At 33.3% G+C, this 16,933-nt stretch overlaps 1 protein-coding gene across 1 annotated transcript in view; it reads right to left on the bottom strand.

The window, feature by feature from the left end:
* Positions 1 to 13,220: 13,220 nt before the first annotated feature.
* LOC127836536 (LHFPL tetraspan subfamily member 6 protein-like) overlaps positions 13,221 to 16,933 on the bottom strand; it is a 30,901-nt gene continuing 27,188 nt past the window's right edge. Inside the window, exon 4 of the mRNA XM_052363192.1 lies at positions 13,221 to 16,544. Coding sequence (XP_052219152.1) covers positions 16,420 to 16,544 — 125 coding nt within the window. The 3' untranslated portion in view covers positions 13,221 to 16,419. The remainder of the gene's footprint in view (positions 16,545 to 16,933) is intronic.

The raw sequence follows: 16,933 nt of genomic DNA, 5'->3' as shown, positions 1-16,933 counted from the left end.
ACTTTGTGGGCAAAGTTATTCTAATTCTGGAAGTCGGGTTATCCAAGCTGCAAAACATGGATAAAATATACGCACACATTGCCAAAATACGGCACAAGATCGATGTTGATGATGATACCGGTCTCAAATGGAAGTGGCAGTCGGCGTTCGAAGAACGTGCCAATTGATGCACGCATCTGGAATGGAGGATATAATAAACACACGATCATTATGTATCCTGATCAGTTCGTGAAAATGAATATGCAAAAGCACGTAACCTTTTCACAGATTTTGGCATTTTTTAACTTATTCATTAAATGCTTTATATCGATAAATGTAAACATTGGATCGTAAAAGCTCCAGTAAAAAATCAAGAATAAAATTAAAAAAAGGAAAAGAACATTGCCCGGACCAGGTTTCGAACCAGTGACCCCTGGAGTCCTGCCAGATTCCTGAAGTAAAAACGCTTTAGCCTACTGAGCTATTCCGCCGAGTACACTTACTTGATGTATTTTATACCTTACATAAGCAATCTTCGTAGTGTCACAGAATTTAACGACAAAAACAGAACTCTCCAAATTATTCAATCGTTTCGCGTTGCAACGCTTTATAATTTTTCGGTTTTAAAATCGTCAAAAGATGCATATAATGGCTATATTCGACCATGGTAAATGTTCAGTATTACTGTTTCCTCACAAATATTATAACTAAAACGAAAATTTGCGAATCTGAAACAACTTTTTTCAATTTTGTCAATTTACCAAAGCGTGAAAAGATCCCTTTAAACTAAACTTGCTAATTTGATGAAACGCCTATTTATATAATTATATTCAATGGCGTTGTACAAAACATATATGTACATAAAATTGATAAAACATAAGAGGTATTGATAATATTATGCAGCATTAATTAAAGGATTAATGATCTTAAAATGTGTGATATAAATAAGAATGCTGTTAGGAACTTTAGCAATAAAACAATATCGGTTACACTATTAAAACACAGTAAAAGTAAAATATTATGTAATAAATTGATATAACTAGAGTTAAGACCATAATTATAATGATAATATGAGCAAATATTTGGCAACATAAAGACACTGTTTTTCATTAACTAAAAGGATACGTAAAAGAATATTTCTACACTCTGGCTGTCGGATCTCACAGCTACCGGTCACCTGTCATACTTAAGGACACTTCTTTTGGGCTTTAACCTTATTTGAACTATCGTGACTACAAGTCACAAATAGACTGACCAAGTGTGACTACAAGACACAACTTGAAGGTTAAAATTACAGTGTGACTATAAGACACAACTAGAAGGCCTAAGCATGACTAAAAGACAGCTGGTTGATGTAATTCAATCATTGAGCAAAGAAGCCCTAATGATTCTTGGTTACCAGTCACTTGTACAATAAATATCCTTTTCGAGCAAAGAAGCCCGCATAATTCTTAAATTGCTTGGTCCTATGAGTCCTAGTGACAAAGAACGTTAAACTTGTATTTATTCGACATTCAAATGTTTCAGTGTGTAATGTTTCAGTGTGTAATTTTTTTCTTTCGCACGGTCGTAAATCACTTCTTTTTTAAGATGTATTAATAAATGAGCCGATTGCGCTAAGGACCGGATATTTTTTTAATTCACAGATTATTCTACAGGGTGAGGTTTATATGGGTTGTTGTTTGTTTTGTTTTTCTTTAAAATATTTTGCATTATTTTTAAAAAAGGGGCAATCTAGTGAGATTAAACTAAGATTATATCATCTACAAATGTACAATATATTAAATCTCAATCCATTTGGAAACGTGAGGACCTTAATAAGTTGTGGCACGGTGGATTTTTTGTAAAGCCAATAGGTGTATAGTGTCTGTGTGCCGAGAAAGTTTCCACCCAATTTAATCGCTAGCTACATCAAACTCTTACTATGAATATGTACACGTTTTTGCATGCACTAACAGACAGTGGTTTCTTGACGATCTCGTAGAAAATGCTGCATTTTTTCCAAAAGAGATGTAGCCAATATCTAAGAAGGTTGCGCGAAGAACAGGATGAGGCGCCAATAAATATGTTTAGCTATTTAAAGTGACATTTTTCGTTACGGTTTCTACGTAATATTTTTCCAATATTTATATTTGTAAGTTGACTACTTAGTACTAAGATTGTCAAATATATCATTTGAGTCTCGTACGTTTTGAATCATCAACCTTTGGACATTTGGAGTAAAGTCTTGCACTTACCCCTACTTGGCCATCTTGCTGCTACAGTAAGTCATGTATTTTATACTTTATATAAGCAATCCAGATGATTAGAAAAGATGACGATAACTACAAAACTCTCAAAATTACTCAATCTGTTCGCGTTTGTAACGCTTTATAACGTTAAGGCTTTTTAATCGTCAAAAGATGCATATAATAGATATTTTAGAGCATGGTAAATATTCAAAAGTAGTGTTCCCTTGCAAATACAACATTTTGTTTTCAATCTTGTCAATTTACCAAACTGTAATCCGGTGTTTTTAACGTTAAACAACTTTCAGTGAATGGCAGTTAGCATCTGGGGTCATTATATATTAATGATTCGCATCTATGTTATAACTAGAGTAATCCCTCTGTTAAAGGTGGAATACTGCACAGATGGTAAGCAGTACATGTATACAAAACATAATAATCATAAAATGCAGTCAATAAAATCAGTTTGATTTGTACTTACATTTGTGAACTGTGAATGTAAACGTTAAGGCTACAATTTTGTAAAGCTAATTTACATATGGATATTATGGAAGTAAATGCTCGTGGAATGAGAGCATCAAATATGCGCATTTAAATGAGTTAATATGTTCGTATTCTTTTTTATGTTTTTCATTCGATGACTTGATTTTTATTTCCATGAATGGTTTGAAAACAGAAACGTGTAATTGGTCAACATGAAAACATGAACAAAGCTGCAATGCTCGTGGTTTACATTCAAGCTGCACCGGTATTGTTGTAGAAACACTTATTCGAGAATGTTCAGATTTTAGTTATTGGATTAATGGAGAATGTGGTTATATATCAACAAATCATTTTCATTTGGGTTGCTTACTTCTTAATTGAGATGGTTCTTATATTTTTTAATATTTCATATTGTTCTTATAGATTGTGTATATTTTCGCTAAGGCTTTGGGCTAAGGTATTTATGTTTTAAAATAAAAAGAAATATAAAAAGGAACATTATCTATCATATGCAAGTCATGTGGCTGTTAAATCATACATCGAGCATCGGCGCCATCTCCTGCTCTTAACGCCACCTTTTTGGCATTAGCTACATTTTCTTTTAAAAGTAAATTAGCTATTAGGTCTGCAAGAAGCCAGTATGTTAGTGCATGCAGCAACTTGTACAAGTTGAACGCAATCATTTGCCGGCGTTTAAAAATTCATTTGGTGGAAATTTGCTCGTCATGGGGAAAAAAACACATTTTAAAGTGACACTATGCAACGACTTATAAAGGGTCACACGTCCCCATATGGGTTGTTCTAGCATGTTCCTGTACATTTGTGGATGAATTTATCTTCGCTGCATCGTACTACATATCCCGATATTTAATATAATGCGAACTATGTTGAGGAAAAAAACTACTCACCCTGAAGAATTATCCGTGAATTTAATTTAAAACAACATCCGGTCCTAAGGGCCACCTCTAAAGCAGCATTGGCTCATTTAGTTGTGCATCTCAAAAAGGAGGTGGCGCATGTGATAAACGGCCGTGCTTTTAAATGATGATAATTTAATTGTTCACTATACACGCGTTCTAATTAACGTGTAAATGTGCATCAATAAATTGTTATCATGTAATTACAATTGTTATTACTGATGGGCACAGGAACGTGCACATATTAATGTAAATCATACAGTAATAGACTTGTTTTTTTAGGGGATTATACTGTTTCAAAAAAAGTCATCACTTTTCAATAAAATATATCAAGAAAAAGAAGTTAATGTCAATTTTAATAGATCTCCACTTGATCGTTAACTAACTTATAAGAATGTATTAATATCAGACGATTATAATATTAATTAAACAAATGTATCTCACCCCTCCTATCTCACTGAAGTCTTCCACATTGTGCTTCTTTATTGCATTCCCAAAACCACTTTCGTACACTGAGCTGTCGTACCAGCTGGAACTCAAAGAGACGCACTCCGTCGCATCAATTGCAGAAAACTGCAATGCTGCTGTTTCGAATTTCTGATTTAATCTGCCGCACTGCATCAAATTCAAAAGCACTTTCTTGTCGGAAACTTGCGCGTTTTCAAGAGCGTATAATGTTGACATCGCGCATTGCGCCGTTTTAAACAGTATGGTGAAGGCAATCGTTTTAATACCGAACATTTTACTATACTCTCGAATATAATATGTATTATTTATACAACATGCGGTTCTAACTCCAAATGAAATTGATGTTTAATTTTGTTAACAAATATAAGCAATATTGTAGTATTTATTATATATAAAATTAGACATTAATATGATTGCCACTTATTAAGATTTTTTTACTGAACTCTGTCTTAAATACAACACATCTGTTTTAGGAAGTCCAAATACTTGCTAACAATGTATCCGGTACACTATTGGTTCAACAATAGAAAATTGCCTCTTTAACTAGAAAAAAAACGTATTTCGATTCATAAGCCACCGATCCGACACTGGCTTTTCAATTGATAACTTCGCAAGGACAACCTATTATCGTTACCGACTTCTTAACTTATAATCAATTTTTAATTACTGAGTTCTTCGTTAGAAAACGTCGATGTAAGCGTCTTTCACAAAACAATTTTAATGAAACATTGAAACGCAATCAAACGCAAACACTTCCCGCGGTGACTTAAGGTTACTTTTTGTTAAACTATAATCAAAAATCGATGCGGTCAGTGCTGATTTTAAACAGTTGTTTGCTTTCATTGCTTACCTTTCTGTAGATAATTTTCATCTATTAATTAGTATTCAGTACCCACATTGTTGATTCAAGGTTAATGTTTCTGAGGCAAACAAAATTCGTGTATGGAACATAACTGTGTAGACAATAAGTACGATAAGTATGCAAAACAATTATGGGTCGTTTTCTATCGAGTGGAGCGACTTATTTTAACTCGATTGCTGAAAATAGTAAGTTAACAATTTTTGAGAAGTGCGTCCTGCATGCTTGAAAGTTTATTCAGAATTTAACAGAACAATGAATCGACATAAGGTATAAATGTCAATAAAAGACGAAGGCAAAAAATACGTTTTTGTTATTCTTATATAAACACTTCCAAATTTCATATGAACGGTGGAATGCTTCTGTTCTGCCCATGTGTGGCAATCGCCCTTATACTGTCAAATAGTTATAAATTTTTTGGGCATACGTTATGGACAAGGCAACACAAGGTGCGCCTTGAGACGGTTCTGTAAAGACTAAAGATAAACGAGAGAAACTGACTCATTACAACTGTCAAATTTGATATCATTGTGTCTTGCAGTCGTGTCAGAGGGCTGTCAGGTGTCATTTATTCGTGTTACCTTGAATGCAGGGGTTGTCATAAGGCACTTCTCGTCTTGCCTTGTTCCGCCAATGTGGGGTGAGAATAGCAGTTTTATGCCATTCAATAAGAGTGTTTCATTTCCAAACTAATTTTCATTGTGCAGTAGTCTACATGTGACCTTGACCTTTGAGTAACATGCCCCAAACACACCAGTATATATGGATAAATACATCAAGAGTTGTGTACAACTAACTATTTGTTAAGGTACAACTACACCGAGTATGTGAAAGTGCAAAGGTAAGTCAGAGGTGGCTATATTGTATAAAACTTGGATATCTTATCCGCCTGTTATCTTTGTCCACTGCTTAAATTTGTCCAAATTGGTTAAGACCTTGGTTAACTTTAACAACAACAAAAAAACAATATCCAAAGCATGTGATGGTCTCGTTAATCTTTTTATACAATTGGAATCCAAATTAAATTATCCAAAAACCAGAGATACGTTTACACGACTGACTGCAAGTGTACAAAGTTAGAGGTGAAAACCTTTGATAGGTGTCGAAAAATGGACACCAGTCACACACTTAAACAAGACTGATGTCCTCAACTACAATGGTCTTACAACAATAACTCAACATGCGTCAAAAAGTAGAGCTAAAACACATTAACATGATTAAATCAAGCAAGGGCAAATACAAAAAAATAATAATGACACTGTTTATTAAAGAAATTATTTATTTAAAATAAGACAGACTTTTTGTCATATCACAGCATAGCAATCAATGTGAAATCAATGTTATCAAAAAGTTAAGAAAATAAGTAAAAAACAAGTACTCCGCGGACGAAATTGTGCTACGGACGCAGGCAGGACATGAAACATTGTACCATAAATAGAGATTTAACCTATAAGTCTTAGTGTGACCTTGACCTTGGGGTAGGGACCTGGCTGTTCAGCATGACACATTGGACGATGATGATGAACATTTGTGCCGAGTTAAATTAAATTCACTTGAAAGATGACGAAGTTATGCTTCAGACACGAATGAGACATGAAACTGTATCATATATGGAGATTTGATCTATAAGTGTGATCTTGACATTATAGGTAGGTACCTGTGTGTTTAACGCGACACATCGTCTAATGATGGGGAACATTAGAACCAAGTTAAATGAAATGCGCTTAATTAATGACAAAGTTATTCTCCGGACACGAAACATTGTACCATATAATCATATATAGACATTTTACCTATACGAGTGACCTTGACCTTGGAGGTAGGGACCTGGGTGTTAAGAGCGACACATAGTCTAATGATGGGGAACATATGTGCAAAGTTAATTTAAATTCGCTTTATAAATAACGAAGTTATGATTAGGACACAAAACATTGTATCATATTGTCATATATAGACATTTGACCTATAAGTGTGACCTTGATCTTGGGGGTAATGACCTGGGTGTTGAGCGTGACACATCGTTTAATTATGGGGGACAAATCTACCAAGCTAAATGAAATTTGCTTGATAAATAACGAAGTTATGCTCCGGACACGAAACACTATCATATTGTCATATATGGACATTTGACCTATAAGTGTGACCTTGACCTTGGAGGTAGGAACCTGAGTGTTAAGCGCGATACATAGGCAAATGATGGAGAACATTTGTGCCAAGTTAAATGAAATTTGCTTGATAAATAAATGTTTCGGACACAAAACATTATATCATATATTCATATATAGACATTTGACCTATAAGTGTGACCTTGACCTTGAAGAATGGGACATGGTTGTTATGTGCGACGCATCATCAAATAATGGGGATCATTTGAGCCAAGTTAATTAAAATTTGCTTGATAAATGACAAAGTTATGCTTCGGACACCAAAAACTGTATCATATTGTCATAAATAGATATTTGACCTTTAAGAGTGACCTTGACCTTGGAGGTAGGGACCCTGGTTTGTAAAGCGCGACATATTGTCTTATGATGGGGATCACTTTTGCCAAGTTAAAAGAAATTTGCTTGATAAATGACGAAGTTATGCTCTGGACGCGAAACACTATCATATTGTCATATATGGACATTTGACCTATAAGTGTGACATTGATCTTGGGGGTAGCAATCTTTATTTACGGCGAGACACATCGTCTAATTGTAATGAGCATTTGTGGCAAGATGAGTGAAATTTTATTAGTAATAAATGGCAAAGTTATGATCCGGACAAAAACGGGACGGACACATGGACGGACGGACGATCGCGATTCCCATATCCCCATCCGACCTATCGGGGGAGGGGGGGGGGGGGTAACAACTTAAACTGAAGGATATAAATTGCGAAAAAAAATGAAAATTTGTGTAATACAGAACTATTTCAAACTCTTCACAGACAGGCCTTTTAAACTGAGTAAGCTTAATTAAATAAAAATCTCAAAGATGACAATGTATAACATTTATGTTCATTGGTATTTGCTTTTTTCTATTAAAATGTTACTAAAAGTATACATTAATAATTTATTAAATGTTACTAAAAGTATACATTTTTTATCATAAAAATTAAGTTTTAACTTTGTTCTCTAGAATAAAATCTTAAAAAAATTACCGTTTTACATAAAGGGACACAGTTTCCTTTTCATTAGCAGGAATATTTCTACCAGCTATCAAGCAATGTCTGGGGTGAATTGAAAATGTATTTTATAGTTAATTTTACAATATTTATTATTTTCAGCCTTATCAAAAATGACTTCCATTGTCTTAAATTTGTTCATTGACACTATTGCTAAAATATACACTTTCATTGTGAAAGAAATGTAATCTGGAATAATTTCAGCAAAATATGTTATATATAAAAAAAATATCCAAATATTTACACATGTTATGTCAATCTGACATTTAGAAATTTGAAATCAATATCCAAATTTGAACAAATAAATATCCACTCTTAAGAAACCCTGGTTTAATAAGTGTTCTATTAGAATTGTAAAAACATAGCAATTATAAAACACAATCCAACAGTACACAAGTATACATGAACATATATGCTGGCATCTCATGTTTAAAACCCTCAAGTCAAATAACAAGGCCAAGATGGCGCTAAATAAGTCTTTGTAAAACTATTTACCAACAGGACAGCAAGGAAATCAAAAGAAGAAATACTTTGTGCTCAAGTGTGTAAAACCTAATTTCCAAAATAATGAAAAAACATAAAAACATCATGAGTGTGACCCTCCTTGGGTATTTCTTAATACGGTTCATTAAATATTGATTAAAACTACATAGTTTGAGCTTGGTTACGGTTGTATAAAAAAAAACACCGGGGTTTTCATTGGTTAATCAATCTTACCCAACTACTCCCTTGCCATAAATCAGTCCAAGAAATACAGTTTTATTAAGTAAAACAGTTTTTTTTGACATGTTGAACTGATACCTGCAAATGGGGCATACCGAACCCATTCTTCGCAGCTGCAAACGTAGCACAGTATGTGTCCACAGTCTAAAAAGGTATCTCAATATCTATCTCTGCAAATCTGGCATGTTGGAATTCTAGGATAGGCAATACTCTGAAAAGAAAAAAACAAAAACACTCACAAAAGACCATACTAACACTTTTAACACTTCATGTTAAATAATTAAGGTCTTACAAGGGTTTATAAAGTGCCTCAGACACAGCACAAAGTAAAAAAAGCTCTGGGACAGCTGTAACAATAAATACAAGTTTACCAATGAAAACACTGATTTTTATTAATACGTGCCTTCCCAAATTATATTAATAAAAGAAGTGTAGAAAAAACAACATTCCAAACATGTTTAATAACAATAAATATCACTCTATTATACAATTAATAGATCTACTTTGTATTAGTTAATTAAAACATACTTACAGACCACGCGTAGAACACCACGTTAGGTATTCACGTGAAAGGCTCTGAAGTTCATCTATTTTTAGATCTGGCAACTTTCGCGAATATTTTAAGGTTTCGTGAAAAGTTTTCAAGAAAAGTCAGGTTTCATGAAAAGTTATCTGTTTTCGAGAGAAGTGATTTATTTTCGTGAAAACTTTAATTTATCTTTATGTGGTGGCAGTTTAGAGCACTAACAGGAAAACATTCGTGTTAACATAATTTATTTTATTTTCGTGAACATTTATCTGTTATCGAGGAAAAAAAATATTTTTCGCGAAAGCGCCATTATTTTCACGTTATTTCATCTGGTAAGTAGTGGCACAAATATGCTTCCATAAGAAACACTTCATAAAATCAATAGTTTACTGACGTGACCATTGAGATATGAGATGTTAAATATAGTGTTCTCTCATAAAACACAGTATTTGTGCATGTGTTCTGTAAATTATGACAACAAGCACGTGAAAAAGAACGAATAGGACGAAATCAGTTGCAAATAAGCACACTATAACACATCAATCGTATATGCATGCACCCTTTTTCAAACTGCGAAATAAGAAGCGTAAACCCGTTAGTAAAACTTATCAATGATGGCGCCCCCATCCCATCACCATCAGAAAATCTTAGAACCGGCCCTGTAAACACACAACAATAGCTAAACATGATCACTCATGTAAACCATTAAAAAGAAAACATTGTTATCAACGTGTTGTTTGTCAACCAATGCCCAGGTATTAGGGCGCTTAGTTCAATTGTTGTGTCACGTGTTCGACTCCGAAATTAATCTCCAGAAAATGCGATTAAACATTTTTTAAAGCTTTCTCTCGATGCTCAAATTCCCGCTTTAAGTATTCTTCTTAACAAGAAAGTTTCTAGATATGCTAGATTTATTTACATTAATATAATTATTTCAAAACTTCATAAACAATATAAATTACATGTTTTTAAAGTTTAAAAGGAAAATAAAAAGAGAAAAATATTCCGTACTTTATTCTGAGCTTTTTTTAGAGCCTTTATAGCTATTCATTAATGTGTTTAGCCTTAGATATGATTTCATACCAAGCTACAGTTTAAACCAGTTTATTCGAAAAACCTACTGCAAACCTTTTGTGAAATGTTGGTTCTTCCTGAAGTTCATATTCTGTTAAATATATAATCACTTAATGTTTACCAAAAGATCTTTGGATATTTGTATCACCTAAGTAAATGGCCATAACTGTATAAATGATATCATCAATGGTGAAATAATTAACATCGATTGCTTTTCAAATGACCACAGGTTTTATCCCAAAGCGACAGAACGACAAACATACGCGCCTACACGACGAATGAAGGTACTTAATGTTGTCGACCTTGTTATGAACGAAGAGGCTAGCAAATTAACTTAGGGTTTTATACAGGAGAAAGTATTGTGTTGACAAGTAGAACGAATACAGATCAAATGCATTTTCATTGTCATGTTCGTTCTTACTGCAATTAACATTTCTAAATAGATATTTGCACACCCAAAGGTTGCTGGAAGGCCATTCTAGACCTAACTTGCTAGATGCCTGTAGGCAAATTGTCGACCACACTCTAAATAATGCGTGTTATTAGCTGCACTATACTCATAACATATATCCCATCAGATCTTTAGTGTGTTATTGACCTTTGGTAAAGAAGCCCAAAAACTAAAATCCTCACACTGATTTTCTTATGTAAATTATTTATAAAATGGCATGATAAATAATGCAGTTGCTGCAAAGACAAACTGTTCGATGACCAAATTTGACATGTGTACAGTCTGGGTAACCTTGGCATTTGAGCTATCAGTCTGGTCATTCAGTCGTCAAGTCATTGCTCTGGGTAACCTTGGCATTTGAGCTATCAGTCTGGTCATTCAGTCGTCAAGTCATTGCTCATAGTGAACATTTGTTGTAAGTTATTTTGAAATTGCATGAAGAAATGCAGTATGATCAAGCCGTTTATAACATTATAATTGTTGAGTTCTTTAAGAATTGCATGATGACTGAAGTAACAGTTTAGACTTAACCCATGTCTTATTGTGACATTGACCTTTAAGCGAAGGAGACAGTTCTTAATGACCATAGTGACCGTTAAAAACAGGTGGCCGTAGTTCTGTGTCCACTTTTTAGATGGTTTGTCAGTTGGTAATATTGCTTAGTCGTAACCCCACCCAAGCGTCTGCCCACGCTGTAATGTGAACACATGCTTATTGCCAAGTAATTAGAATAACTTACATTGTTTCTTGTGAATAAAACAAATTAATATGTTATACGTTGACTTTATACACACTTGTTATTAAACTTATGAGTTTATAAACGATAAACGATAATATTTTAGTTAACATATGCATCTCGTTCATTCAGTAAATTCGACAGTCTAGTCGTATTGCGTTTATTTGCAGATATTTTTTATAATGACGGTCGTCACATGTAATTGATGTCACGTCCGTAAACGTATTAATAGCGCATCGATCTTATAAAGCGAAAGTACGGCATGGCAGAATAATCCATATTCAAAGAAACATACACTTAAAGCTTTTAAAATTTAAAATGGAATTGGTATAACAGAAGTGTTACGGGAAAAAATCCCCACTTGCATAAATGCTGAAAATTTGCGAAAAGAGTTGCAATTCGATGTCTGTTTTGTAGCCAAAATAGACGACCATTTATCATTGTATCGCCTTCTTTATATCAACACTCAACTTTTTGCACCACGAAACGACTGACTCGTGACCGCCATTCCCAGATTAAATATGGCTTTCGGAGTGAAATATAGTGGCATTTGTAGACAGGTGGCCGTTATTAGCAGTTGTTATACAGAAGTGTTTTTTCAATGTCCATACTGACCGTTGTCGTCAGGTGATCGTTGTTTTTAGGTGACCGTTTAATCAGGTTGGACTGTTTTAATGATGAAGTTGAAGAGAGTAAAAGTTTTGTTAAGGTTAATTTAACATTTAACCTTTATGTGTGAACTTGAACTGTCAGTTTTGATGACGGTTGTTACATTGATCTCATCGTCGCTACATGGCTAACATATGTGGTTTGCTTTTTTTATATGGCATGATGAATTACAGACGGGGCAAGATTTTTCAAAGCCAATTTTTATATGAACTTTAACTCACCTGGATTATTGAGGAATGAAGACGGATTTTTAATTAGACGTATCGTATTCTTATGTTGGCCATTTGTTATAAGTTTTAACAAAATTGCAAACGGCTGTAATTCTCTCAACTGCAACCCAACGTAATAAAATGTTTGTTCAGCATTTAAAATGGTCCGAGAACCATTTTACAAACTTGCCAATATCTTATAACAACAAATTGGCTAAATAAGTTTTATAATAATTTTGCTAAATTTGCTAAAGACAATTAAGTAAAACTGCCTTGTCAACGGGTGGCCATGTTTTTGCAAGGGACCGGTGCCGTTTTGAAATTCAGTCGAGACATAATTGGGGCAAATGTTTTGAACTTTTCATGCTTATTCAGCAAAATAAAAAGAATTGTATATTGTTCACTGGCTTTATCTTTAATTTGACCTTAAGACATTGATTTTTCTACCTACGTTTTAAACAATGATTATATATTATTAAAACGAAGTTCCAAGTAGATTGCGAAATTAATGTCGCCTAAAGAGTCTTCAAAAATATATTGACGGACAGGGAACGAAGGACTATAAGTGATCACAAAGCTAATCATGAGCATATTATGCTTGAATGCGCTAATAATAATGCATTATGAATGTCATATGTTACGCATACAATCAATCATTGTTACTGCTTTATCACACTTTTTGCGAGCCAGCTTAAAAATCAGGGCTGAAAGCATTCACAACTCAACATTTTGTTTTAAGCATTTATTACTGAATGTCGGTTCATACAGCAGTTACAAATATATTGCACATGCAAAGGTAAAAGTAAGTTGTTTTACTTATCATTATGGCAATAAAGCGCTCAACGCGAGTGAAGGAACACCAATTTTCAAAGACCTAGCCTGTTACTGTTTGTAATCCCATGTGAGCCAGATTTGAATATGAAATATTTAATTATTTTTAGATAAATAATAGTTTAATAAAGACTGAGTCAAAAATGTGGCCTCTAGAGTGATAACAGGGTTTTTATAAGATTTGACCAAGTGACCCATTTAAAGACACTCGTTACACAAAATCTTACTCGGCCTAGATAGTGTTAAGATATAAATTACGACCATGTATAACCAAAATTGCGTTGTAACACACCACACACAACAGACCCCGGGCATAGGATGACCATGATAGCTCACCATTAACACTTTGTGATCAGGTGAGCTAACAACTTCTTATAAAGAATAAATACATAGTAAATAATATATAAAAACATATAGGCAGATCAAAGACCTAAAAATCAAAGACATACGAAAACACCCAACAATGACATATAAAACATCAAACAAGCACATATAAAAACATCAAACAAGCACATATAAAACATCAAACAAAGGCATATAAAAACAAAATACAAGGACATACAAAAACGTCAAACAAGGATATACAAAAGCATCAAATAACGGGCAGGATACAAAATATTAACCGTTTGTACTATGCAATATGCATTATACAATGAAACATCTGCTTTTTGTAAAAAAACATATACAGAAAAGTGTAAGAAAAATAATGCAATTTAGCAATATCTTAGGCGATTAAGAATATTGTAAATCATTTATGTGATATGGTTTATCAGTGCCATTGTTTAAAATTTAATATGTTTTTGGTGATTGATAAAAATTTAAATATGAAGTCCGTTGACAAGCTAAAGCATATTATACATAGGAAATTAATATTAACAGAAATTTGTTTCGGCATGCTCAAAATATAAAAGCAACACAGCCAATTAAACAATACCAATACATTTTCTTAGCTTGTTCTTCAAACGATATATTTTACTTTTAAAGTTAGGCTTGATTTTACAAAAAAATAATAATGTTTTCTTAATTAAATCTCGACTTGACTTTATGCAATCAGATGAATCCCCCCCAAAACACATACAATTTAAATATACAATACATGTGCGCTGTGCATTATATTACATTAACATTATGTAATATGTACATGTATTTACATTGATTATACCATAAACAACCATTAAGCAGGGAACCCCATTTTTTTTTGGATGTTTACACAAATTTCTTTAATATAAATAAAAATAAATAGTTCAGAGTAATATAACAAATGTTTGCATCTCGATACACAACTTTACAGCCTCAACATGTTACCTCAGATTAAACAAATCATGCAAGTAAATGTGAACATTTCTATTTGCACTAAGCAATAATTGCTGCTACAATGACAACCAAGGATGCTTCAAATGCAATACATGGCTCAATATTGCTTGTTTAGCATCAATGAAGTCAATTCTTTGAAGCCATTTCTATATATTTCAAACGTTCCAATGAAAAACTCTTCTTTTTAAAGCTGCAGAGTTCTGATTACAAATAATACAAGTTCACCCAAAAAAGAAATCTGAATTCCCACAAAAGTCATGATAGTCATCAATCCAGATCACAACAATAATTCAGATCAACACAAAAATCCATACGGATTCAGACCACTCACTGCAGCATTATTATGTTTACATGTCAGATTTGGAATCTCTGATGTTTTTGAGATTTCAAATGTTTTTTTAATAAAAACATTTATTTGTAACAAATTATATATTTGGTTAAATATTAAATTGCTTACAAGAAATTTACAAGGAAGTAAAAAGAGATTGAACATTACTGGTTTAATCACAATTTTTATAAGTTAATACATGTACACCTGAACAGGTAAAAAAAAATCAAAATAAAGTACCATCATAATCTGCGAATGGCTCACATTCTTTTCAAAGTGGCGAAACAAATATTAAAATGGTAAAAATGGGTGGCAAAAGAAAAATAACCCAGCGAGAGCCCTGCAGTATACAGGTAAAAATTAACAAAACGGCTCTATTTCGCTCACCTGAGAGGAGTCGGTTCATTCAATCTTTACCAAATGTCAAACTTGACCTAGATATTGTCCAGACAAACATCCTGGTCAAGTTTCATCATTATTTCATCTGCGAGTCATGATCAATGTACCTATGAAGTTTCATGATCCTAGGCGTAAGCATTCTTGAGTTATCATCCGGAAAAACATTTTTCTAAGTTGAGTCACCGTGACCTTGACAGCCATTGTGTGAATACATTTTTTGGCACTGTGACCTTGACCTTTGACCTAGTGACCTAACATATGATAATTAAGTATGTAAATTAATTCACTCATTTTAAGAAGCCATATCAAGAGATTTGTTAACTGACATTTTGAAAGATCTCCACCATGCCAAATGATTAAATATATATTTTTAAACTTTAAACAATATTTAAAGAAAAAGTGTGTTTGCATAAAAGAAAAACCATCAACGAGTTATCAATAAGATACATCGACATCATTTATAAACATGTTATTAAGAAAAATAAACATATAAAATTACCAGAGAAATATATATAAAAAAAACTGGGATAAAACAACCTTCATTTAATTGTATGTGTATCATATCTATGATTAGCAATCATTAAGTCACCATGCTATAAATAATGGTAAACTAATGGTTTTATACTAAAAGGTCATAGAGTGACTTTGTGTAAAGTATGACAAAAAGCAATTGAACTGTATTTACAAACAAAATTACATTAAAGATTAGTTAATTGTTAGTTGCTTAATGTTTGTATTATTCAAACCATGGAACTGTACTGATGACATGATCTTCCTGAATGCTCTGTGATTCACTCATACTTAAAATGGCCTGTCAGATCTTCAAGCAACTGTAGTAGTTGAAAATCATGACCAAGACTGATATTTATATAAACAAGAAATATTATATTGGGATATAATAATTTTATTAAAGCTCCTTGGTACAATTCATCTCTGCTTTCTGGGCGCATTCCAATAGTATTAATACCTCGACAAAAGAACAAAATGTGTAACCATTTCTCTCTCGTTGTACCATCTAGGGGAGGTAACTGCTGCTGACTCTTATCAGGTTGTCTCACAGTGAGTATCCAGCCATGAACTGTTTCTGTTTCGGCGCATGAAATGCTAATGCGGCACACATCAGTGTCACCAGTATCCCAGCTGACGTAACATAGAAGCACCAGGACAATGAACAGTCTCCTACAAGATAAACACAAACAATCAAATTTAGTCTATTGTGTCCCCTGGTGATGCTTCTCAACTACCCTGTGCGCTTAAGGGTGTTAACAATAAAAAGGCACTACTTTCAAGACGGAGGCAACCAGAATCCTAGATCAGTATGTCAAATCATTAATTAATAATTATACTTTTTTATCAAATTATAAAGCTTTTTTGATGATTTTGAAAAAGCGCCTGGCCTTCCATTTTCGAGAACAAGTAAAGACAAAACTGCAAATGAGAATATTTTATTCTTCTGCAAATTATATTTAAGTGTATGCACATTCAGTAAATGTGCTTATTCATCCGTGTACAAATAAATGTAACATAGTTATGTAACATTAGGTATACAACAAATTGTGACCCTCTGG

The sequence above is a fragment of the Dreissena polymorpha genome, chromosome 6 (assembly GCF_020536995.1).
Source record: "Dreissena polymorpha isolate Duluth1 chromosome 6, UMN_Dpol_1.0, whole genome shotgun sequence".
Taxonomy (NCBI): Eukaryota; Metazoa; Mollusca; class Bivalvia; order Myida; family Dreissenidae; genus Dreissena; species Dreissena polymorpha.
Note: the sequence above shows the minus strand (reverse complement) of the source record. Positions and strands in the feature narration are given on the sequence as shown.